The following is a 26,261-nucleotide window of genomic DNA, read 5'->3' as shown; positions in this document are numbered from 1 at the left end:
GAGCACTGGACAGGAGTGATGAGGACACAGCAGGAACAAGCGTTTCTCAGGCTGGGCGTCCTCATAGAGCTGACAGCGGGGTCCTCATGACAGAGCCCACTCTACTCCCAGCAAGCACCTCATGACAACCTGCTTTCTGGTGCCCCCACTTGGAAGGGGAAACCAAGGCACAGAGAGGGGAGCCAGGACTGACCTGTGTCCTGGTTCCAAGGTCCCCAGACAGCCTCTTGGGCAGCCGGGACCACCAGCACCCCTCTCCCCAAGATGGCACTGAGCTTGGCCAATGCCTTCTTCGTGTCCCACAGAAACTCAAGGGGGGCAGGCTCTGCTGCTTCCTGAACTCCACAAAGAACCCCTAGCTTGGGGATGCCCCGCCTGGCTGCCGAGTCTCCACGCTGCACCCCTCTCAGCACCACCCTCATGCACACCACCGCACAGCACTCCCACACCCCACTGAATGGATTTGCCAAAATCATAGCCAGGAGCATACACAGGATGAGGATCTGATATCAACATGGTGTTATACCTACAGAGATAAATCTTAAAGAATATAGAACTCTATTCAGAACAACAAATATTCAACCCATCTAAATCCTCACGAGTGACTTTGATGTTATCCGGTAACATTAGGCCTGTAATTCACACTTCACTTCTTCTGAATCGCAGAGATTTGGAAAATCTCAAAAACCCACAAAAATGGACATACTTCCCCCCCAACTCTAAGATGTGCAAACACAGAGTCTGGGTGTAATTTCAGACGGCAGTCCCACCGTGGAGGCACAGGTGGGAGTCAGAGCCATCATGCTCATTCTATGTGCCGCCTCCACAGAACAGGCCACGTCCAAGACAGAGGCGTGGAACGCGCCCGAGTCGCTGAGCTCCCGGGGAACAAGTGTAAAGTGTAGCCAGGCAGCACAGAAAGACGAGCACCAGACAGGAGAGACCGTGTCACCTGCCCGGGCCCCGATCAGTGGCAGGAGGAGAGCGCGTGTACCTCCCATCCCAGACGAGCCACCAATGAGGCCAAAGAAGAGACCTGCTTCTGAGCAATGGGCCCCAGGACTGGTCTCAGCAGGACCTGTCCTGTCATCAGACTCTGGGGCTTCGATCAGGGCTAAGGAGGGGGGAGAGAGCTTGTAAGGGCAGAGGACAGTTCCAGGCACCAGGAGACCTGGAGAATGGGACCCTCCCAGGGGCCGCACACAAACCTGCTGGTGAATCTGCTTCAGGCCCTGCACTGCCGCTTCATCCAGGTAGTCTGCGACGGGCCTGCATGGGTTCAAACACAACAGCTGAGATCCTGAGGACAGCAAGCACTAAAGGAGCCTGGGGCTCAGAAAGGTCTGCACTTTGTTCAGGTGCCCAACCAGCTTCCCCAAACACCTGTAGAGGGTAATCCCCGAAAGCAGCATCTACTCAAAGAGGGAGGTGTATGGACCTTCCCGTAAAGCCATGACCCATGCAGCAGCTTGCTGACAATGGACACAGCCCTGGGATGGAGACAGAAAGGGCCCTGCTGGAGAGCCGAGACCCCCAGGACCCCAGAGCAGCCAATACGACTGTCTGAGAAAAGAGACAAGACCCCCCAATGCTGAGCTGAGGGCCTGTGACCAGACAAGAGCTCACACAGCGGCTTCATGCTGCCAAGGCACAGTTGGCCCTCAGCCTGCATCCAAGAACCTGGATCTCGGGACGCTTCCCATCCTTCCCTAACTGTGAATGGGGATTCTCTGTGCCTAGACTGTTGGTACAAACCAGGTGCCTTATGCTGACATCTGTTTTCCTTCTGGGAGTCTGGGATGTGGGTCCAGGCAGAGGCTACCCCATCCCAGCCCCCAAGAAAACCCCAGTGCTGGTCTCTCTGACTTGCCCCGGTGAACACTTTCCCAGGTTGTCACGCCCTGGTACATCCCATGCCACTGTACTGGGCAGGACTCGGGTCTCGCCTGGTCTCTGCCCAACCACAGAGAGCACTGCCGTCAACACCAAGTCCTCGGCCTGGCCCACAGGTGCCATTTCACCCCCATGTGGATGTCCTTAAAGCTGCACGACAGTGTACATCTAGGCCATGGGGCGCAAGGGGTGAACCAGATCAAAGCTCCTGGGCTTGTCGCCAGAACCCTGCCTCACATGGCCCCCGGGGAATCATCCAGAGTGACCTGATGGGATTAAAACACAGTGTTCCTCAAACTGCAATCCAAAATCCAGGTTGCAGACACTGTGGTGTGTTGTGAGCTTTTCCTTTTGTGGAAAAGTCGGTTGGAAAGAGAAGTAGAAACCCCAATGGTACCCTACAAACGTACAAAACATGGCATATATGGAGCTGCTCCGAATGCCCCTGTGCTCCCCCACTGTTTGTTAGAGCTCTGCCAGCTAGAAAAGTTCTCAGTGGAAATGTTACCATTTATATTCTCTGGTATTCTAAATTATGAAAAGTAATAATGAGCGAAGAATACTGAGTATACGGCCCACTCACTACCCTCTCTGAAAACATGTCTTGCTTTTATAACCTAACTCGATACCCAGAAAGACAAGGGAACGTAAGAAAACAGCCACAACTAAGGCCATCAGTGGCCCCAGCTGGCCAGGAGCTCGCAGGCTCCTGCTGGAGAGGTGGCAGTCCGTCAACGGACACGGCTCGTGAGAGGAGAGAGAACACTGAAAAACTTCGTCAAATAAAACACAGGAATCTGACGACCAGTGACACCATCACAAGTAAACAAACATGAAGGTGGACGGGGGTCCCCAGCTCGCAACTGCAGTGGTTCCACGGGACCGTGGTGCTTCACCTACCTGTCCTCTTGTACTGAGAGTCTGTACAGGCCGCGGGCGACCTCCGCACAGGCAAGCACAGCTCCGTGCCGCGTGTGCAGGTCCAGACTCTGCGTCATCGACAGCAGACGTGGGAGAACTGCAAAGGACAGGGGCCAGACGACACATCAGTGAGTGCGCAGAGGATAATGTGTCAGACTCACAGACTCGGGATCCAAAGGGGAGACATACCCATGGAACGTGACCTCTGTAAGGGCCACGAGCGCAATACCTGGGACTTAACCCAAGTTAACAGGCCAAACCCTCCTCGGCACCCAGAGAAGTGAGCGAAATGGGGGAGGGGAGCTTCCCAATCCTCAGGTCCCCGAGACACAGGGCAGGGACACAGAGTGAAGAGAGAGAATTGGGTCTTTGCTGTGGCTGAATGGCTGGCAGAGGCTCTGCCTTGAGCACAGAGCAGGATGGAGGCCGAGCGGCAGGACCCTACAGTTGTGCGTGATGCGCCTCAGTGTGGGAGCCCGCTGCCCCTGCTCAGAGCAAAGGACACTTCTACGACTTTGGTGCTCTGGCGACAGAAAGCAAAGTCACAAAACCCTCGCGGGCTGGTGGAGTGCAGACAAGGAGCCATGTCCACACCAGCTCTGCCCCACCAACCTGGGAAATCCCATCCCTCTGAGCTTCCACTTCCCTGAACACGCAAATGCAGTGCTGCAGGGGCTGTAGAAGCAGACGGCATCCAAGCCAGAGGCACCCCACACAGGCACTCAAACATGGCAGCTAGCAGCGGTCTGTGTTCAAGAACTGGGGAAATCCCTCATCCTATTAATGCTCTCCTACCGGAAAGAAAGGACAAGGTGGAGCGCCCCTTCATTCAGGCCATGACGATTACCAATTATAGGTAAATAAGAGACTCCTGACATCGTATTTCACAAACAGACCGTGAAGGTGAAGGCCTTTAGGAACTAACGGCCCAGAGTGTGCGAGAGGCACACATAAGTAAAATCGGTGACTCCAAATGAAGAGCCACAATGTGACCACTAGTTACCCTATAAAAGTCAGTGAGAATAAGCATAATTTAAAGAAATTTGAGTATGGGGCGCCTGGGTGGCTCAGTCGTTAAGCGTCTGCCTTCGGCTCAGGTCATGATCCCAGGGTCCTGGGATCGAGCCCCGCATCGGGCTCCCTGCTCCCCAGGAAGCCTGCTTCTCGCTCTCCCGCTCCCCCTGCTTGTGTTCCTGCTCTCGCTGTCTCTCTCTCTGTCAAATAAATAAATAAAATCTTTAAAAAAAAAAAAGAAAGAAATTTGAGTATGGTTCCCTATATTGAAATCAAATGTTTGTTTATTCTGGAATATGGGTTCTTTCCTTAATGATAATGGGTGTGGTCCCTTTGGACCTGGCAGTTCTCCTCTCCTATTCCCTCAGCCAGGAGCTGCCAGAAAGCAGCTCATTTTTTAATTTATCAGATTGTGAATTACTTCATTTAAAAAAAAAAAAAAGCTACTTCTGAAATACACGAGACACACAACGGAAGCCATCAGCTCCCTGCGGTAATCGGAGCCTGCACCCAGGGCACACACACACACCGCAACATTCATGGCGTCTGGTTGTGTTCTGTCCCCTGACCAAGCGCAGACCAGCTCTTCATTCACGTGCTTCTCAGCGAGAGAGAAACACAAGGTCACTCTCAGCCCTCCAGGCCTGGACCCCAGCACAGCGGCCTGTCCTCGCCCTGTGCTGTGTGCGTGGCGGATGCACAGGGGCACACGCGTGTGCGTGTGTTGCCAGCAGGACGGCGGAACGCACCCACCGTGAGCGGCGCTGTACTCAGGAGCTCGCTGGGCCAGGTTATGCAGAGCCTTCGCAGACAGTTCCCTGATGACTCTGGGGGAGGGATGAAGACAACCGTCAGTTCCTTCCTTCTGATGATTCGAACTTTATTCCACTCATGAAGAGAGAGGACAGACAACACAGGAGTGCCAACTGCCCACTGACTCAGAACCACCAATAAAAACAAACAAATAAGCAGCTGTGATTGTAACACAAGAACAAGCAAACTGACCAAACGGAGGGCCTGAGCCAGGCCTGCAAGGGGCACAGCCTCCCTCTCTGGGTGCCATGTGGCCATGTGTCTCCAACTTCCCACGCCCCAAGGGATTCAGGAGACAGGCGCACTGGGCAGAGCCACGTGGAACCCTCACTGTGAGGACCACAGGGCTGCACGGGAGGAACGTCGTATGGCTAAGGCACAAATCGCATCAGTACAGATACTTCCGATGAAAACACATCAGACACGTTCTCAACACATCAAACGACAGAAGGAAGCCCCCAGGGCTGGGGAGTGAGGGCCTGAGGCCCTCCTGAGCCTGCTGGGGCCAGACGGCGCTGACCAGACCCAGCTTCCCCAACCTCACCCTAGCCGCCAGGCACTAGACGCCAGGAGGGCACAGCGGTGGAGACCAGTCATCACTGCAACAACAATGCTTTGGGTGATGACAACAGGACAACACAGAAACAGGATAAGAACATCAGGGTGGAAACAAACATGCAGAAGAGGGCTATCTGTATTTTGACGATTAAACTTCCAAAATACATCAGCACTGACTGAACACAGAAACATGAAAACAGGATGTCCCCTGTACCAGGCAGGACCACGTCCCAGCCCTCCTGGGCCCCCAGGTCCTGCTTAGGGGGTCCACTTCTGACAGCAAACCACGAGTTCTTGGAGGCAGGGATGTCTCAGGCACCAAGAGCCTCAACACCACACATCCACGACCACCATGCCCAACACTAATCACTTGGTCACTAACACCAGTCAAACCCAGCACTGCAACCCCACAGCCTCCATAAGTATTTGGTCAACATTCAGGAAGCTGTTTCCAAAGAATGAGTGATTAAAGGGTCACAAAGCAGAGAACCATTTATTTCAGCGGGAAAAAGTCCCAAGGAGGCAAAGGGGGTGGCCACTCCAACAAGCACACTTACCTGCATCTTTCCCAATTAGTGCTACTTTGAGCATAAGCTTTCTCTACTTAAAACTGTTATATTTATCACCTAGACAGAAGACCTAAGACTATAAACTCTGAAAAGAAAAGAGAAGAGAAAAGCTTCGTGATGTTAGATCTGGTGACGACTTCTTGGATATGACACCGAAAGCACAGACAACAAGAGTAAAAATGGATAAACTGATAATAGATAAATCTGCATTAAAATTTATAACTTCTGCTTATCAGAGGACACAGTCAACAGAGTGATAAGGCAACCTATAGGATGGGAGAAAATACTTGCAAATTATGTATCTGATAATTGATTAATATAAGAATATATGAAAAACCTCTACAACTCAACAACAAAAAACAAGTAACTGGATTAAAAAATGGGCAAAGGACTTGAGACGTTTCTCCAAAGACGATAGACAAATAGCCAACTAACACATGAAAAGATGCTCGACGTCAATAATCATCAGGGAAATGCAAATCAAAACCACGAGGTGCCACCTCACATCCAGTAAGATCGCCACCATCGGGAAAAGAGAAGTCAAGGAACAGTGAGGATATGGAGGGAAGGAATGTAAGATGGTGGCTATTATGAAAACCAGTACAGTTCTGGGGGCTCCTCAAAACTTTAAAAATAGAATTACCGTATGACCCAGGAATTCCACTTCTGGGTATTTACCCAAAAGAGCTGAAAGTGGGGTACTGAAGAGAGATTTGCACACCTACATTCACAGCAGCAATATTCACAACAGTCAAGAGATGGAAGTAACCCCAGGGTCCACCAACAGATGAATGGGTGAAGAAAATGTGGTCTATACACACAATGGAGTGTCACTCAGCCTTAAAACGGAAGGAAATCCCGTCACCTGCTACAACATGGATGAACGTTAAGGAGATTATGCTCGGTGAAATCAGCCAGTCACAAAAGGACAAATACTGTATCATTCCACTTACATCAGGACCCTGGAGAAATTGAATTCTTAGGGACAGAAAGTAGGATGATGGGTGCCAGGGGCTAAGGGAGGGGGTGAGGAGGACGAGTCCCTGTTCAGTGGGGACAGAGTTTCAGTTTTTCAAGATGAAGAAGTTCTGGAGATGAATGGTAGTAATGTGTGCACAACAAGGCAAATGTACGTAACACAAAAAGTGGTTAAGATGATAGATATAGGTGTATTTTCCCATAATCAAAAAAATTTAAAGTTATGTTTATCTTGATACATAAATTATTTTGGGTGTCAGAAAACTTCCAAAAAGAAACCCAAGAGAATGGACCAATACCTCTTAAAAGTGACACTACTTAAGGTAAAACAGAATCCCTGTATGAGTCAAGACCCACTACACAACAGTGTTTGTGAAGAATTCTGCAAGGGGCTCCCCATTTTCCATGAGCAAGCCATGTGCTAACCAGAGAACGAGGAAGTCCCATTTGTGAACTTCCTTTTTTTATTTTTTTATTTTTTTAAGATTTTATTTAGAAGTGCCTGGGTGGCTCAGATGGTTAAGCATCTGCCTTCGGCTCAGGTCATGATCTCCAGGTCCTGGGGTCGAGCCCCGCATTGGGCTCCTTGCTCAGCACGGAGTCTGCTTCTCCCTCTCCCTCTGCCGCTCCCCACTGCTCCTGCTGTCTCTCTCTCTCTCTGTATCTCTTGGTCTCAAACAAATAAATTTAAAAAAAAATTCTTTAAAAAATAAAAAGATCTTATTTATTTGACAGAGAGAGACACAGCGAGAGCAGAACACAAGCAGGGGGAGTGGGAGAGGGAGAAGCAGGCTCCCTGCTGAGCAAGGAGCCCGATGCGGGGCTCGATCCCAGGACCCTGGGATCTTTTTTTTTTTTTTTTTAAAGATTTTATTCATTTATTTGACAGAGAGAGACACAGCGAGAGCAGGAACACAAGCAGGGGGAGTGGAAGAGGGAGAAGCAGGCTCCCTGCTGAGCAAGGAGCCCGATGCGGGGCTCGATCCCAGGACCCTGGGATCTTTTTTTTTTTTTTTTTTTTAAGATTTTATTCATTTATTTGACAGAGAGAGACACAGCGAGAGTGGGAACACAAGCAGGGGGAGTGGGAGACGGAGAAGCAGGCTCCCTGCTGAGCAAGGAGCCCGATGCGGGGCTCGATCCCAGGACCCTGGGATCTTTTTTTTTTTTTTTTTTAAGATTTTATTCATTTATTTGACAGAGACAGACACAGCGAGAGCAGGAACACAAGCAGGGGGAGTGGGAGAGGGAGAAGCAGGCTCCCTGCTGAGCAAGGAGCCCGATGCGGGGCTCGATCCCAGGACCCTGGGATCTGTTTTTTTTTTTTAAAGATTTTATTCATTTATTTGACAGAGACAGACACAGCGAGAGTGGGAACACAAGCAGGGGGAGTGGGAGAGGGAGAAGCAGGCTTCCCGCTGAGCAGGGAGCCCGATGCGGGGCTCGATCCCAGGACCCCGGGATCTTGACCTGAGCCGAAGGCAGACGCTTAACCGACTGAGCCACCCAGGTGCCCCTATTTGTGAACTTCTAGCTGCTATCTCCTCACTGACAGAATCCAGGCCAAAGATAGACAGATGCAGAAACATCTCCACCTCTAAAGAATCATAAAATGTCAAGGCCACATCATGCTTTATAAAGCCCAATGTGCTAGAAGTGTTAGCTGATGTTACCCTGAGGGTCTCCAAACCTGACAGAAAGTAGAACCAGACAACATTCCCCTCTATGCTGTGGCTCACATACACTGAACGCTGTCAGGTTTTCAGAGCTTATTCTAAAAAAGAAAATATCCACAAAGAATCTTTTTTAAATTAAATTAACAAAAGCCATGAGAAAATATAGAAAACAAACAGCAAGATGACAGGCAGAAAGTGAACCATGCTGATGATTGTATTAAACGTGCACAGACTAAGGGCCTCACACAAAAGGCAGACTTTGTCAGAATGGATATAAAAAGCAAGACCCTATAAAACACACACAGGCCGAGAGCAAAGGGCAATAGGCGGGGAGCTGCTCCAAGGGCTCCATCTGGGCCTCTTCTGGTAAGGCCCCAAGCAGCTAGAATGGTTTTTACATCCTAAAAGGTCATGTAAAGAAAAAACAGTAAAATATATGGAACAGAGACCTAAAATATTTACTGCCTGGCCCTTTAAAGAAAGTATGCCGACCCTTATGCTTTAATTTTATCAAGTCGCACTTTAAGACAAAAAATCTAACATGAAACAGAGAAGGACATGTCATGATGATAAAGGGCCAATCCGCTGGGAAGACACAAATGATAAATGTAAATGCACCTAACGAGAGAGGCCCAGAACTGAAGGAAGTGAGTGTTCTGATACATCAGCTGGAGAGTTCAACAGCTCAGTTTATCTAACACCACAGGTAATAATACATGGACAGCTCTGGTCTTAAATACCCTACTGACTGATAGGATAATTAACTGATTCATCACAGGCTCAGTGCATGGGCTCTCTGTCCTGATTACAAGAGTCTCTGCAGTTACGCGTCAAGTGTCAGACACCAGCACAACTCTCAGGAAGGTCCCCGGCAAGGAAACCGCCAGAGAGGCCTCCTGGCGGGCAGGCCATACCCACGCAAGCGGCACCCAGAGGTGCTCCTGTTGCCAGAGGCGCCCGCTCCCGGGGAGAGCCCTGCGCTCCTGCACGTGAGGGAGACACGCCGGATGCCTTGCCACCCACGGCACGGTCCTGGCAGAAGCTGGAACACGTTCCCCAGTAGATCAGAAAGAACTCTCTGCAAGTGACACCCACCCTGAAGCCAGGGTTCTGGACGTACGACCCATCTAGCTACTTACACCTGCAGGCGCTCACCGCCCCTGAGATCTCCTGTCTGCACCGGCGGCCACACCGAGCGTCCTACAACAAGCAACGTTGTCTTCCCAGCAGCGGTAACAGCAGCTGTGGCATGGACACCCCTCTGTGCTCTGGATCGCACAGGGAGCCCTCCCTCAGAAGGCACGGTGAGCTAGTGAAACGCTCAGAGGCCCGAGACTGCTCCGTCATCAGGAAAAGCCACCAATGCCTGCTGGCTTCAAGGAGACAACAGAGAAGACCGCCGGCCAGAGCAGCCATGCAGGGCAGCGCCGGAGGAAGGGCCACCAAAGGAGTGCCTGGGAGGCTGCTCACACCCACCATCACACGCCAGCACGACAGTATCCACACAGGAACGTGGCACACCTAGCACACCTAAGGTCTCCAGAGGTAAAGCTGGACACAGACCATTAGCCAGCATGTCAGGCATGAAGACAAGAACTCCTATCACTTCTCAAAAGTCATCTTAAAATATGAAACCTACAATAAGAAGATACATTCTCAAGGCTTAGCTCCATTTAATCTCTCCTCTGGAAAAAAAAACAAGAATTCTAATTTGACAGGTAATCTAATAAAATACATCACTAATGAGATACGCACAAAAACACAAAACTTACCCATCCCAGTGGTTGATCTTCATGGTCACCAAGTGGTCTATCATTGGCTGTGTGTACTCAGGAAAGCCGGCAATAAACGTGCTAAAAAAGACGGTATTCAGAGGCGGTGAGGATGGGAAGGAGCAGGAACCTGCTTGTGAGAGGTGAAATCATACAGCCACGTTCAAGCATAGTTTGGCAGTTCCTTATAAAGTTAAATATACAGAAATCCCCCTGTAAGTATTTACCCAGGAGAAAGAAAGCTAAAGGCACGTGAAGACTTGCAAATAAAAGTTCACAGCAGCTTTATTCATCAGAGCCACAACCTCCAAACAGCCTAAACGTCCAGAACAGGCGAGCTAAGATGTACCCCGCAGCAGCCACGGACAGAGACCACTCTCAACACACCGCATGCACAACACGCTGCGCCAGGAAGCCTGACGCGAGAGCACATCCCTTCTGATTCCACGTAGGCGACATTCTACAAACAGCACCAGTGACCCACAGTGGTGGGCTGGGGCCGCCCGCCTGTGGTATCTCAATGAAGGTGGTCACCCAGGGGTGCGCACCGTCAGCTCCCACTGAACTGTGCCCCTCACTCCAGGACAGCTGACAGAGTGTAAATTATGCCTCAAAAATAAAAGTTATATCTAGTGAAAATAGTGCAGGACAATTAAGAAAAAAAATGTCCAAATAGGACAGGCCTCTCTACTTACAACTCAAAACCCACTAAAGGAGATTGGTACATTCAAACACATAACCAAAAAAGAAAAATGTCTGCCAGGAAAAACACACCATAAACAAAGTCAAAAGATAAAAACAAACTCAAAGAAAATACCAGCAACTGTTATCACAAATACGAGACTTTTTAAAAATAAAGTTGTTCCAAATCCATCAGAAAATACCATCACCTCATAAGATAATCCTCACAGACAGTTTACAGAGAAGAAAATGGACACAGCTCATGTTCAGCCTCCTTCCTATGGGAGACAGAAAGAAAACCTCCGTCCATCTGCCAGACTGCCAAAGTCGGGAGCGAGGGGTGCAGCCACTGTTGGAAGGATCTAGAGGCATCTAGAAACGCGGCTGGGAGTCCCCTTCCGGTGCAGCCTCTACGGACAGTAACTGGCACCAAACAGGAAATTGAAAACATAAAGATCCAGCGATCCCATTTTTGTTAATTCATTCAGATACAACCACACAGGTGAGACATACCATGCGCAAAAACACTCACTTCACATCGTATATAAATCAGCAAAAGATGAGACAGAAGCCGAAGGCCAGGAAATTACTCTCCGTCCACACAGAGGACACAGGATGCAGAGCGAAGGTGCTGCACGCATGCTGCCCGTTAGCACAGCACCTTCTGCCGTGTGGGGCGGTAACCCGAGCCACCTCCTGACCTCCCACAGCTGGACGGTCGTCCTCTGCGGAGGAGCACGGAAGCCACGCCAACCTTGTGCACCAGGCGCCACCGCTCGGTGTGCACCCATCTGTGTGACATAAACCGACCCTCTCTAGAAGACGACCTGAGGAACTGACGACAACAAGGACCCCCGGGACAGAACCAGGACACAAGAGCACTCCTGAAAGACCCATGCCCTTGTGTTTCCTACTCCAAAAATACACAAACTCCAAAAACATTGCACATGTCACTCCCCTAAAACCCTCAATTGCCTACACATATCATCTGAACCTGTCAGGCCATTCACACACCCCCACCATGGGCGGAGCCATCAGCCACATGTGCTACGTGGTGGTGAGAGACAAAGCGGATGGCACAGGGGCCGAGAAGGGTGCATGGATGCTTCTGGATCCTGGGTGGGCACACGTGTGCACATGCACGGGATGAATATGGGTGCTGCGTGGACATGCGTGTGTTACAAGGTGCCAGACTGAAGAGGGCGTTTGTTCTGGATGTGAAAGAAAGAAAAGCAGAGGCTTCTCCAGAGGTGAGACTGAGACCCTCTAACGGTGATGAAACAGATAAAGTCAGAAGGAAAAACAGAAAAAACCAGGACAGTGGACAAGCTGTCAGAAAAGGAGCCAAGATGTGACCATAGAACCCCCATCACCGAAGGGCCCCGGGAACTGCCAGACAGGACTGCCCCAGGCCAGCATCCATGACCAGTGGCCTCACGGGAAGAAACAGACAGGGCGAGCCACCTGAGCTCTAGTCAAGCTCTGGCACCAACTGACAGCTGACTATGGGGAAGACACACGTCCGGAACCACCCCCCAGTGTACAGCACTCCCTGAGTGCTCAGGGTCTGCACGGAGGCCACGTGCAGTGCTAGGGAGGGTGTCAACAGAGGGTGGCAGGCGAGGTCCTGGCCACTGTCGGGACAGTAGGAGCTGGGCCACAGGGACAGCTGAAGGGATCAGCAGCATGAGGAGCACTTGAGGGCTATTAGGGACACAGAAGTGACAGAACTAGGTCACCAAGCGGATGCAGAGAAGGAGACCGTAGGAGAAGCAAAATGGAGCTGACTGTGTGGGTGGCGTGCCGTTCGCTGAGCTAGGAAGCAGAGAAGGAGAAAGTTTGCTCCGAGGGCCCCTCAGTTCGAAGAACTTGTATGACAGGAATGTGCAAATTACTGGAAAGCAAAATACAACAAAATGTGTTCCAAGAAGCATGCACAGGACCACAGACGTCCGAAATCTGCTAAGGAAACTTCCAGCAGCAAGACACCCACGACAGAAAGTGCCAACGACCACTGGTTGTTTCCCAACAGAAATAGCCCTGTGCTTGCATGTTGACATCAAAGGGGCTCGAGCGGCCACCAGCCGGTAAATGGGGGACAGGGCAGGGGACAGCAGGAACTCAGTAACACGGTGAAGCCAGGACGCAAAAGCAAACGCGCCACGCGACTCCGTTCACACCAATTCCAAAGAAGGCAGACTCTGGGCACAGGAGGGGAGTGAGAGCTGCTAGGGCCCAGGACTGAGTGACTTTCTGAAGTGAGGGAAGCACGCCCTGCACTGACCACAGTGGTGGCCACCCATCAGCCAAAACCCACCTTTTATATTGGTGAATCTCCCTATATGGAAATTATATGTAATAAAATACAGGTACAAAAATAAATACGACCTTTTTAGAGGTTTAGTCTCAGGAATACCCAGGACACTGAAAGGACAAATCACAGACAAAAAGAAAACCTTTGCAGACTGTTTGTTTGAAAAAGTACTCGTATTCAAAATATATAAAGTATTCTCAAATTCTCAGTAAGAAGAAAACTAACCCAATAAACAGGCAAAAGATTTATCAAAGCAGCCCCTGAAAGACGCTCAAAGCCTTAGTCATTAGGAAAACTCAGATTAATGAGCTGCCCTGCACAGCCGCTAGAATGGCTGCAATTAGAAAGATGGGCCCCAGCGAGGGCTGGCTGCCGGGGCATGGGAACCAGGCCACTGTCCTGGAAATCCGTTTGGCAGCTTCTTAAAAAGTTAGGGTCCAGCTGTTCCAACCCTAGGTGCTCAACACACGACAGCACCTGCCCACAGACAGGCGTGTACGTGGGCGTCCACTGCTGCTTTATCTGTAGCAGCCCCAAACTGGAGACACCCAGATGTTCCTCAACTGGGACGGACAAGCGGACGTGCTGTATCCATACAACAGAATACTAGTCAGCAGCCAAGGAATGAATGAATCATTAACATGCAACAAGTGAAAGCAGCAGCACAAATACAGAGTGCACACTGTGTGATTCCATTCACATCCTTAAGAAAATGCAAACTAATCCAGTGACCGGCAGACCTGAGCCAGCTGGGGAAGGGGCCGGGGAAACTCTGTGGTAGCAGTTCTCCCACTACCTGGGCGTGGTGACAGGTCAGAGCATACGTGTGGGACCGGCAGTGTCCCTGTGCTCTCAGAACTTTCACAAAGCTGTCCAAGTAAGAACAAAGGTGGAGCACCTGCTGGTACACCCCACCTGACTGTCTTCACCTGCTGCTTTCAACTTGCTTCCAATCTGTGCACCAGAAACCCTAATCTCCATAAGAATCAACTTGTGAGGGGTCCAGACTGACCCCCGCCTCACGAGGGGCCTGACCTCCGTGCTTCCAGTTGCCAAAACGCAGACCTGACTGTTGCACTGTGTCCCATGACTCAGGACGATGCACACCCCTCACTTCAGCTCAGAAGCCCCTCACTACACCCGAGCTGGGCCCTGCTGACCCTGGACCATCCCCCCTGGGTTGTCCCCCTCAGCACAGTTCCCTCTCCTCCCCCTGCCCCCACCACAGTCCAGGCTGACGGCAGGACCCTGGGTGTCTGCCCTATCTTGGCTGGAGTGGAGAGCCCCCCAAGTGCCCACAGATCCCAGTCCTATGACCGCAGGACTCTGCCCTCACCGACCGCCTCTCTTCCACACTAAGAGTACCAAACGCACCATTAAAGAACACGCCCTGCACAGGGTTAAGCTCTGTCAAACATCTCTATGAAATGCAGACAACTGATTACATGTAAGTCTTAGACCAGCTTAGAAACCTTAGCGACAAGAAAAATATGCCAAGGCTAAAAACTGCTGATTATTTTACCCAGGAAGTTCAGGGAAAAGTGGTAAATTCTCCACATTGAAATATATGTTCAGACAGAAGAAAAAAAAAAAATCACCCATACTCCCATCCCCAATGGCATATTTTAAAATTTGTCACCCTTTGGTCCCGGTTCATATGCATATTTAGTATTTGCATTTCTACCCGACAGTGACGGATGGAGTTTGGTAGTCTACATTTTCTAATAAATGTCATGTGTATTTAAATATATATATATATGTTCAAATATTAACAAGAAAACAGAACAAAAGCAGGAAAAAACTGATAAGGCACAGAAAGCCATTAGATGTTGAGAAAAGATGGAAAGGATGCTAAAAATACAGTGTGTTTAGTCAAAGACTCTGAGAAAGAGGCCAAATGCTACTTTTTAAAAAAAATCTGTGCACGCTTGTAATGGAGAAAAGTAACTTCTGCACAGTCCCCACAGGTGCGAGAGAGTCTCGTCAGGATGGAGAATGGTTAGTGCACGGTCAGGGCGACAAACCACAGACACGCCTCGCCCTCCCCGCGCCGCAGCGAGGAGCCGAGACAGCGAGGGGCCTCCCAGCACACACGTCACGCAGGTGCAAATCTGACTCGGGTCCTGCAGCGCTGGTGGCCATGCTACATATCTACCCCTTGACCTGATTTCCCAAATACCTCTTCTTACTCGCATGTCATAAACAAGCCAGAGATCCCTTCAACTTGGGAAAGAAAAAACAGTCCTTCCTAAGCCACCTCGGTGCATCCGCAGCAGCTGCAGGAAGCATGAGCACAAAGGGGGCCCAGAGGCAGCGCCCACGCAACAGGGCGGGCTGGGAGGAGGGGATGACCAGAGACAGCACTCATTCTGGTTATCATGCTTGAAGCTGTTAGCACCCCTTTAAAAAGCAAGCAGATCCCACACCGCTCCCCAGGCCACCCAGACCTGCCGCAGTCCCTCTGGATTAGTTTGCATTTTCTAGAGTCTTACGTAAACAGAATCCCACACTGGGCACCTGGTCCAATCAGTGGGAAACACAAATTTCGGTCATGTAAATTACATCTACTCTTGGTGGACTTTCCAGGGGGAAGATCTGCATCACAGGGAGTGTCGTATTTTGTGACAAATTAACAACTTACCTTATAACCAGGAAACAGTTAGCTCTGTTGCCAACAGCAAAGTAGTCCGCTGCAGTCAAAATATCGATTCCGTGAGGGAAAGTGCCCTAGTACAGAGTCAAGAGGGAGGAGAGGACAAGTGACACGAGTGAGGGGAGGCACTTCCAGAAGGTCAACGGCCACGTTCACACCCACTCACACCTACGGCAAAGGCACGCTGGGGACCAGCAGCAGACAGCTCACTGACTGCCCGTCTCACGCTGGACATGGTGCTAGTACGATAGGAACCACTCAAAAATACTTCTTTTTTTTCCAAACAACTCAAACATTTTCAATTTTAAAATGTTTAGGAGACTCACACCCACACCATAAAAACCAGCAAGCAAACCAGGTTTCAACGGTACCGGCACCCCCGATTCAACACGCATCCCAGATACTGCACGTTTTGCACACGGAAGGTTCGTGGCAACCCTGTGAGCCAGTCTGTCGGCGCCATTTTCCCAGCACCATCTGCGCACCTCAAGCCTGTGGGTCACATTTTGGGAATTCTCGCAAACACACAAACATCACTAATAACCTCATGCCAAGTCAGGGAGTTTATATGCCCTCCCCTGAGTGCGACCCTGTTTGCTTTGGCAAGTTCACATCCTTCTTCTCCAACGTTCCCACCAAACAGTAGGACACTGCCGTGTGCAGGGCTGGGGGGCACCCTGGGCCCACCTGACTCTACTTCTTTCAAAGTCTGTGTCTCTTTAACAGCTGCACAACCCCCCTGCACCCTGTGCTATGTGTATGCTGGTTTCACAGCAAACATCAGGACGGGGGGGGGGGGGACACCCCCGGAACACCGGCTCCCGCTGATCCCCTAAACCTAGACCCCTTTCCTCTCCCTGACTGTCCACCCAACCCGAGTGTCCCCACCAAACGGGACACGGCGACGGCCAAGACTCAACAGCACCCCTGCTCCAGACCACCTTGTGTCTGGAACAGAGCTCTGCCCACGGCAGGCTGGAAGCCAGGGGTGGGGAGATGCCTCTTTCTCCTGGGCTCTGACTTTGGGGTGCCCAGAGCCCCTCAGTTCAGCTTCCAGCAGGTTCCTTGACTACAGCGGCCTGCCCACCCACCCCCTATGCCTGTCCAACCCCTTCCTCTGCCAGCGCAGCACTGCCTTCTGGAGCTCTCCACACTCGCGGCCCTGACACACTGAAGCTGGTCCCCTTCAGAGGTCAGCTGTCTTCTCCTAGGGAGCCACCGTCTTCTAAGTTTCCAGGGCCCCAGGTGGACGTGGACTAAGTGACACCCAAAGGTGTCAGCCACCTTTAAGCCAGGGAAGAAAGGGACAGACCCTGAGGAGGCAGAGGTGCTAGAGGAGAATGAAGCACAGAGCAGCACGTGCCCTGCAGCCAGCTGTGGAAGCAAGACTGGATGGCCTCCCTGGGCCGATTCTGGGAGAACTTCCCACCAAGAACCAAAGGTCGCCTCCCCCGTGGAAGCGGAAGGGTCAGCCCTCACCCTGGCCTCTGGCAGCCCAGGAGAACGGTAACTAAACCGGGAGATGGTGGACCCAGCATGCAGAACCCAGGCCCCCAGGTTCTGCAACAAGGACCCTCACGGACATAGGGGGCACCTACAAGGACATTTTCCTCCCAAACACCCCAACACCAAGTCTTAGAATGCTTGTGTTTAACCGGAGGCTTCCCTCTCTGAGGCCTGCCTTTCCCGCTGCTGAGCAAGCTTTCTACATGGGGCTCCCCTTGGGCCCTGCAGCCTGACTTCTGAGCCCCAAGGCCCAGATGCCCATCACTGTCTCTTCTTGTCCCCCAGCACCACCTGCTGATGCCCTCGCCCACAATATACTCCTCTTCAGCCCAGACCTTCCTCCTGGGGCGCTGAACAGAGCTCAGCTCAGTGTTCCCCCAACATGACCCGCCTCCAGCCCATTCTTCCTCAGGCCAACCACATGTCCCAGTATGGCCACCGGCTCACACAGAGTGAATGACTCGGTGATAAGGACCACACCCCACAGCCAAGGCTGACCAGTCATGAGAGGTTCAGGACTAGGGGGGACGATGGTGCTGGTGAGCACAGAGAGAGGCCACAGGGTCAATGGCTTCCAGAAGCTGGCTCCTACCACACGTAGGATGGGCAGTGATCACATCTCTGTCCCTGAGAAGCCTGGCTCCTCCACCCACATCCCTCCTGCACCCACAGGCAACTAACTGCTAATACCAGGTGGCAATGCATAAGGTACTGAGCTCTGATGTGTGTGTGTATGTGTGAAATTACTTACACATTCGAGTTTACCATAAAACACAGTACTAACTGTTTAAAACTTGTGTCAACTCTCCCCTGGATAACATCATAAGCGGTTCTGTGACCAGACGTGACTGAGTTAAATATCAGCTTACTCTAGGTAAATTCTTTACCTTCATCTAACAATGCAAGGAGATACCAAGTTTGCAGCTTTCGGTATTTCTACTGTTAAAACTACAGGAAGTTTTAGGAACGAAGACTTCAAGAAGTAGCCATACCTGTCTTCCCACATTCTCCTGGAAAGCAGCCTAAGGAAAAGAAGAACAAACAGAGCAGGTGAGTTAGGTTTGCGCTTTGCTAAACATCAGGAAAGAGATTCAAAACAAACGCCAGATGCACAAATGACCCATGGCTTTATTTTTTTAAATAAAAGTCCTCATTGTTGGCTGATCAGAGCCTCAAGGGTAGTTGTCATTCCGTCTCTAGGTCCTGGTGCTTTTTTAAACCACAATTCAAGTTTATAAAATCAGACACATCCTGAAAAGTGTCCTTTAGATGCAGACGCCGAGCTTCTCACTGATGCCTAATTCAAGGCCCTAGACAGAGGCATGAGAACAGAGTCAAATCAGTCCGTTAAATCAAATCCAACACAAGACCCTTCCCTGGGAACTCTGTCATAGCAGCTCGCAACGGTGAACATAAATGGCCCACCTCCTCCCTCTGCCTTCCCCACGAGCCATCACGGACAAGCCCTGAGCCTCCAACACAGGCCCAGTGCTCAAAATACTCCCTTAGAATGAAGTGTCTTCAGGTGCTTTCTTTAAAATGCCTGTTCACTTCGCTGGTGGCTCCCATCCCTCCGCCTGCTCTGCGGGGGTGTGACAGCCAGGCCCTCGGCACGGTAACAACGGCAGGGCCAGTGGACGATGGGCAGTGCCTCCTTTCCCATCTACCACCCAGCTGGCTCCCGACCCCACTCTCCCCAAAGCAGCGGGCTCAGAGTTCCCCAACGGAGCAGGACATCGAGCACAGCAGCATGGGCCGCAACCGCACGGCCACGTGGTCAGCACGTGACAGGTCCGAAGTCAGGGCAGCCCTGGGAGGGTGCCCTGCCCACAGATGCGGCCCCTTCTCCTGGACAGAGCCGCTGGGGGCAGTTCACTGTGTACCTTACAGGGCACTGAGAGGGAGTACATGCAGGTGTGCAGAAAGGAACTTGAGAAACCCAAGCACAGAGCCCCGAGTCTGCCCCTGGCCAGCATCTCAGGCGGGTCCCCCCAAAAATCAGAAGCAGGGTGGTCTCCTCCAGGCACAGCAAACGGGCATTTCACCCATGGCCCTCCCATAGCTTTTCAAACCGGGAGGAGGAAGACTCGATTTTCTCTACGTACCATTTTGAACCTTTTGCAATAAATTTGTTAAAGAAAATAAGAAACCAACCAATAAGCAACGGATATATGATATAGTGTCAATTTACATAACAAGCAAAATTTAGGAACATATTTACCATTCTGATGACATCAAGAAGGTAAAAAATAATACAAGACTGACAGAAAAATGCAACCCTGGAAGAGGTAAAGCAGTCTTGAAGAAGAGAGGGGAGGGATGGCTGTCCTCAGCATGGCGACTGACTGCACGCAGACACAGAGGACAGACACAGAGAAGGGCGGAACAGAATGGAAAAACAGAATGCCTTTAGGACCGAGGGCCAGGCCATGAATTCTGAGGGTGGACACTGAAAACACGATCCACGTAGGAAAAAACTGACAAGCTGGTCACATCAAACTTTAGAACTCCTGCTCTGTGAGACGCCTTGTCAGGAGGACAGAAGCCACAGCCCGGGAGCCGAGCCCAGGAGCCACACACCAGTGAAGGCGGCACCTCGCATCTGAAGCACACTCAACAGTACACACAGCAGCCAACGAGCAAACGGCAGGAGGCTTGAACGGACATTTCAGCAAAGGGGAGGCACGGGGCAAGGACAACGGAGAGGTGCTCGCCACCAGAGAAAGGCAACTTAAAAGCACAATGAGGCATCACCACACGGCCGACAGGACCACAGAACGAACACAGAATGCTGGCGAGGCTGCAGGACGACGGGATCCCGGACAGGCTGCCGGTGGGAAGGTGAAACGGCACAGCCCCTCTGAACACAGGGCTAAACAGGCAACCACCGCCGTTCGCACAAAAACCTGGACACGAATGTTCACAGCAGCTTAATTCTTAAAAGAGTGCAAAACCAGACATAACCCAAGCTCCTACAACGTGCAAACAGTCGGAGCGACTGCGGTTCTGCCGTCACCAGGAGCCGACCAGCAAGGAGCAGGAGGGAACTGTCGGCCCAGCCAGAGCCTGGACGCACCTGCGAGGAACACACCAGTCCTGAGGGTCACACGCTGTATGACTCCATCCAGGCAACATCAACACAGAAAGTCAGAAAGTAGTAACATAGGGGTTTAGACGCCAAACAGCTTTTAGCTAAATGTGGGCTTTAAGGAGATTTAGTGTAACTGCAGATGAAGCAAGGCTCCCAGGCTCCCTCTCCCTCCTCACCCTGACCCTCCCATGAGGAAGCACGGGGCCGCCCATCGGCACCACTCCTTCCTTCCCGGCTGGGGACAAGTCTTCTCAAAATGTCGACACATTTGCGGGCTGGGTGGGTACCTTCCAACGTGGAGAGCAATGAACACTGAACAGCTACACGATTCACAAATGTGTTTACCCTAATCAATCAGTCAGGCCTCCCTTCCGCCACCCCCCCAGATCCTCACAGGGTTGCTGTGAAGACCGAACACAGCACTCACCAAGGCCCCACAGGGCCTGGCAAACTCGCATTTCTACCATCACCATCATGGACTTGGACGCCCATCGCCACAGTGCAGGCAGGAAGTGGCGGCACGTGAACCACAGGCCGGAGAGGAAGGGTCTGAAGGGACACAGCAGCTCAAACCCTCTCTGCGCCCACATGCTCCCGGTAGCCCTGTGGTCCTGGGTGGGCAGGGTGACCTCGTCCTTGGGCAAGCGACCGGGCCCAGGCCCTCCTAACCTCAGCAGGGAGTGAGTGACCCAGCAAGGAGAGCGTGAAACGTGAGGAGCCAGAAAGGGCAGAACATGCTTTTATCTGAGGAGGCAGCTCCACAGTAAGAGATTTCATTCCAAGTTATCACCTACTCAATCCTGAGCTTTAAACAAATGCATCTTTTACCCTCACTGTTTTAATTTTGCAGCTGCTAGGTAAGTAGGCATATATAGATGATGTCTCATGCAAAGAATCTCTTGCTAATTTTGAAGGATTTTAATTCTAACTTGAAAAACAAACAAACAAAATGATTTCTGGGTTTTTTCACCCCTTCCTCAGGGTTTATAAAGGTGTCAGTGCTTTGATTTTACTACTGCTTCCCATTAAAATGTTTGACTTTACAAGAAACAAGAAAGAAAATATAAAAGCTACTTTTTAAGTCCAGATTTAACAAAAAATCATCATTGTGTTTGAAAGTGTCTTATGATTATGGCCTTCAAGTGAATGTCAGGGCAGAAATGTGAAGGCCTCTCAAGGAATCAAGGGGCTTCCTACTGACGCTCCAGACAAAAGAAACAAAGCTGCATGAACACAGAAGAGACTGGCTTTGCTGGCCAACTTTCTCTTGAGACAAAACTTTGAAGGGCCTGAGGCCAAGTACCTCTTATATCAGACCTGTTTGGGGGTACAGAGAGCAGGCAGTCAGACAGGCCCTGTCTGGGGTCACGGGAGACACTCCGACCAAGCTCCCACACACGAGGGAGGCCCACGCTCCACCTGCATCATCCCAAGCAAAGGGAGCAGGTACCACGCTGGTCCCTGGGTCCATGGTCACCCATTCATGAAACACCCATCTGTGGAGCACCCGCCATGTGTCAACAGCCGCGCCAACCATCCTCATGGTGACACGGGACAGAGCACAGCGTGAGAAGTGGCAGATGGAGCACTGCCCCCCATGTCCTGTCGCTGCACCTGACAGCTTAGATGGACAGAGAAGCTCCTTCACTAGAAAAAAGACAAGCTACACGAACTGAATTAATAACAAAATACTCCCAAAGAAACAAGAAAAAACAAAAAAAACAGGCCCAGTTGGATTCACTGATGATTTCCACCAAACATTTAAAGTAGAAACAAAGAAATAGGGCGCCTGGGTGGCTCAGATGGTTAAGCGTCTGCCTTCGGCTCAGGTCATGATCTCAGGGTCCTGGGATCGAGTCCCGCATCGGGCTCCCTGCTCCTTGGGAGCCTGCTTCTCGCTCTGCCTCTCTCTCTCTCTCATGAATAAATAAATAAAATCTTTAAAAAAAAAAAAAAAAAAAGAAATAGCAACCTTTTTTTAAAAGATTTTATTTATGGGGCGCCTGGGTGGCTCAGTTGGTTAAGCGACGGCCTTCGGCTCAGGTCATGATCCTGGAGTCCCTGGATCGAGTCCCGCATCGGACTCCCTGCTCAGCGGGGAGCCTGCTTCTCCCTCTAACCCTCCCCCCATCATGTACTCTCTCTCTCTCTCTCATTCTCACTCTCTCAAATAAATAAATCTTTAAAAAAAAAAAAGATTTTATTTATTCACTTGAGAGACAGAAAGAGAGAGCATGAGCAGTGGGGAGGAGGGGCAGAGGGAGAGGGAGAAGCAGGCTCCCCGCGGAGCAGGGAGCCCAACACGGGACTCAATCCCAGGACCCTGAGGGTCACGACCCGAGCTGAAGACAGACGCTTCACCGACTGAGCCACCCAGGCACCCCATGACAAGCTTTTAAAGCTTCTTGTACAAAATACAAGAGGAAGATTTTATATTCCCAATTCCTTTCGTGAGGCCAGACTACCCTAACTCCAAAGCCATACAAAAACATCACAACAGACGGAAATGACAGTCCAATATCCCTGACGGAGCTGTGGCCGAGTGCTGCCTGGCCTGGCTTCCCCTCCGTGGGAAAGAACTGCTGACTTTCTGTAGGAGCAGCAGGAACCAAGTGCAACTGACCCAGCAGTGCCCACCCCTCTCAGGAACTGTGCATGTGGGTACTTCATCTGTGTGGCCACGCCACTGCCCACCACCCAGCCTTCCCCGCCTAAGCCAGGTCCTTCCCTGGCCCCCAGCCACTCCAGCCTGCACTGTCCCAGCTTGAGTGTGACACTAACAATCCCAAAAACGTGTCCCCAGAGCACGTGGGAGCACGCCCAGCATGGTGCTGATTCTCCCAAATCCCACATCTTACGGCAATGCATCACCTGCCGAAGGTAGTCTGAGCACACCTATGGTCCTGCCTTCGAGTCACATCTTTCACCTCTGAACCAGCCAGGCACAAGCCTAACTGCTGACCTGCGCCCTCTGCCCTCTCTCACCAGTCAGAATCTCCTCCTCGGTATCTTTTTCCATTAACTGTTAATAATCTTACTGAAGCGAGTGTTCAAATCCTAAATGTGGATTTCAACGAGTGGCTCTCAGTTTCTTCTAGCAGACACCTCCTCCTCCTCCTCATCTGTCTCACAAACTCACACAACCTCCATCTGGACCAGGCCATGGGGTACAGATGCCTCCTCCACCCTCTCTCTACGACCGATCCCTAAAAGCGTGTGTCTGTTCCCCTCTGGACACCTAAAATCAGCTTCAGCCCCCCTGTCTGTGGGCAGAGCCCTCCAGAGCAAGGCCCTCCCACGCTCACCCACCTGTCCCCCTGGGGCTCACCCATTTCTGAGCCAGGAAGGCTCAGCCTGAGGGGCCCCCCGGGGCAAGGTGGGCAGCTCTCTCCACGTCCCAGCTGGGGGCCCTCAATCCGACCCCTCAGCCCAACTACCCACAGAACACATTCAAGTCCCCTATACCCCCATTTCTGACAATCCAGAGGGCTCACAGAAAACCCTCCCAGGCCCCAGTGCCTCTCAGGCTGGACCCTCCTCCTGCAGGTCTCCCGCTAACCCGAACCACACAGAAACCAAACCTTGGCCAGCACCAGGGTCCTCCTGGCTTCACCTCTCCCACGAGCCACAACCAGCCACACCCCACATCTTTCTCAAAGCACGGCCGTTCCGTCCATGTCCATTCTTTACCTCTTAAAGCTTGGGGAGTTGTTTGTCTGTACCCGAAACTAAGTCTCCCATCTCCAGACGGTCTGTCACCTCAGCCACCAGGCTCTGCTGTTGAAGGGACTCTTGGCCCTGGCTTCTGGTCCCTCAGCACCTGCACCAGCCCATGTCTGAGCGTGATCTAAGTGACTGGCCATCAGTAAGACAGCCCTGTGTGAAGGCAGGACACAGCCATGGACATCACCAGCAAGTATCCCAGGGACAAGGCCCGGCAGCCATCATCTCTACTGGCATCCACAGGAACCCCTGAAGCAGAGCTCGGGGCCACAGTCCAGCTCTGTTGGAGACGCAGTGGGATGTTCATGCAGACTCCTGGTCAGTGCCCTTCGGAAGCAACTGTGTAGCCTGCTGAAAGCTCTCTACACACAGAATCCACCCCAAACATGACCAGGCTCTGGGGGGCTAGGCACTGGTGTTCAAATACATGAAGGGGCACTGGGGCCGCCAGGCACGTCCAGTGAGGCTCCAGGCCCAGCACAACCATGTGAAGCTGAGCTGACCTCTGCTTGGCAGCAACTCCTCCTGAGGCTCAAAGCCACCTGCGCGGCCGTCACACTCAGGCCACACGCCCAGAACACACTTTCTTCTCCTTCCCCAGAGCACAGGCTACCTCGAGCCGTGTCTGGTCAGCAGGCATGATGCTCGAGACGGCTGCATTTCTGGGCATGCTGGGGGTGGAGCATTTCATCCTGACCCCGCTTCACAGGCTAAAGACCACTCCCTTCCCCCTGAAACTGGGAGGAAATGTGAGCTGGCATTCCGCCAGGTGGCTTCGCAGGCACCACACACGGGCAGCATCCAGGAGTGTGCGGCCTGCTCAGCAGACCAGGGCACGGGTCAGAGCCCACCCCACCGTCAGGAAAAGGAACAAAACAAGAAAACTCACAGAGGCTGCTCTCCTGCAGTTTATGTTTCGGTCAAACACTGTGGCAATCACCAGAGCGCTGTGAAAAAGAGGGAAAATGGTTAAAAGGAAATCTGTGAAAGAACACAGACCCTGTTACAGGACTTAGAGGCCTCTCCCTCTTGCTCAGTGCGTGCTGTGTGCAGCGAGTTCCCAGCACCACGGGTGGCTGACCCTGGTCCACCGAGAGCCACGTGAGGCGTGCAGGGAAGCCACAGGGAGGAAGGCTGCCATGCACAGGGGCGTGGGAGGCAGAATGTGCTCAGCCCTGCTCTGGGGGTGCCCAGAGGGCGAGAATCAGCAGTGCCTGGGGGGAGCGGGGAAGCAAACAGGCAGGGCCGACATGGACACGGACATGGACTCTCGGGCCCAGGCAAGAGCTCCCCAAGATGGACAGGGAGCACACAGGGACATGCACGGGCAGCCAGTGGAGCCCCTAGGCCCTGCCCCTTCTCAGAAACCCAACCAAGTGTAAAAAACAGCTATCAGGTCACGTAAAGCCCTCCAGATGGCCAACCACAACCGTGCCAGGAGAAAAGGAAGCCTTTTCCAAGCTCATAACATTCATCAGACTTCATTTAAACCCCTCTTCATTAGGTCATCACACTTAATTATTACTGATAAAACAGAAAGCACTCATTTGACTTTATGTGGTTTTAGTTAACAGAAAACAAAGGATTTGGGGCAGGAGTGGAGAGAGCGTTGGTTCTAAGAATGACTCGAGAACTTGCATCTCCTATTAGCCTTAAGAAAATGCTTTTAAGGGGCGCCTGGGTGGCTCAGTCGTTAAGCATCTGCCTTCGGCTCAGGTCGTGATCCCAGGGTCCTGGGATCAAGCCCCATATCGGGCTCCCTGCTCAGCGGGAGGCCTGCTTCTCCCTCTCCCACTCCCCCTGCTTGTGTTCCCTCTCTCGCTGTGTCTCTCTCTCTGTCAAATAAATAAAAATCTTTAAAAAAAAAGAAAGAAAGAAAGAAAATGCTTTTAAAAGGGGGTATTTCAGGCCACTTGGGTGGCTCAGTCGGTTAAGCATCTGCCTTCAGCTCAAGTCATGATCCCAGGGTCCCGGGATGGAGCCCCATGTCGGGATCCTCACTCAGTGGAGAGTCTGCTTCTCCCTCTGCCTCTCCCTCCCCCACTCGTGCTCACTTGCTCTCTCTCTCTCTCTCTCTCTCTTGCAAAAATAAATAAATA

General features: G+C 51.6%; 1 protein-coding gene across 4 annotated transcripts in view; it reads right to left on the bottom strand.

The window, feature by feature from the left end:
• Positions 1-26,261, bottom strand: part of TBCD (tubulin folding cofactor D) — a 164,618-nt gene that overhangs the window by 38,320 nt on the left and 100,037 nt on the right. For all 4 annotated transcript variants that reach the window (XM_064583412.1, XM_064583411.1, XM_064583413.1 and 1 more), the window contains 7 exons: positions 25,052-25,109; positions 18,341-18,370; positions 15,831-15,916; positions 10,195-10,275; positions 4,582-4,655; positions 2,794-2,911; positions 1,209-1,269 (listed from right to left, as the gene is read on the bottom strand). In XM_064583412.1, coding sequence (XP_064439482.1) covers positions 1,209-1,269; positions 2,794-2,911; positions 4,582-4,655; positions 10,195-10,275; positions 15,831-15,916; positions 18,341-18,370; positions 25,052-25,109 — 508 coding nt within the window. The remainder of the gene's footprint in view (positions 1-1,208; positions 1,270-2,793; positions 2,912-4,581; positions 4,656-10,194; positions 10,276-15,830; positions 15,917-18,340; positions 18,371-25,051; positions 25,110-26,261) is intronic.

This window comes from Mirounga angustirostris, unplaced genomic scaffold (genome assembly GCF_029215605.1).
Source record: "Mirounga angustirostris isolate CCGP_5_RB_7025 unplaced genomic scaffold, mMirAng1.0.hap1 SCAF_17, whole genome shotgun sequence".
Lineage (NCBI taxonomy): Eukaryota > Metazoa > Chordata > Mammalia > Carnivora > Phocidae > Mirounga > Mirounga angustirostris.
The sequence above is the reverse complement of the archived record's forward strand: the minus strand, read 5'-3'. Positions and strand labels throughout refer to the sequence as shown.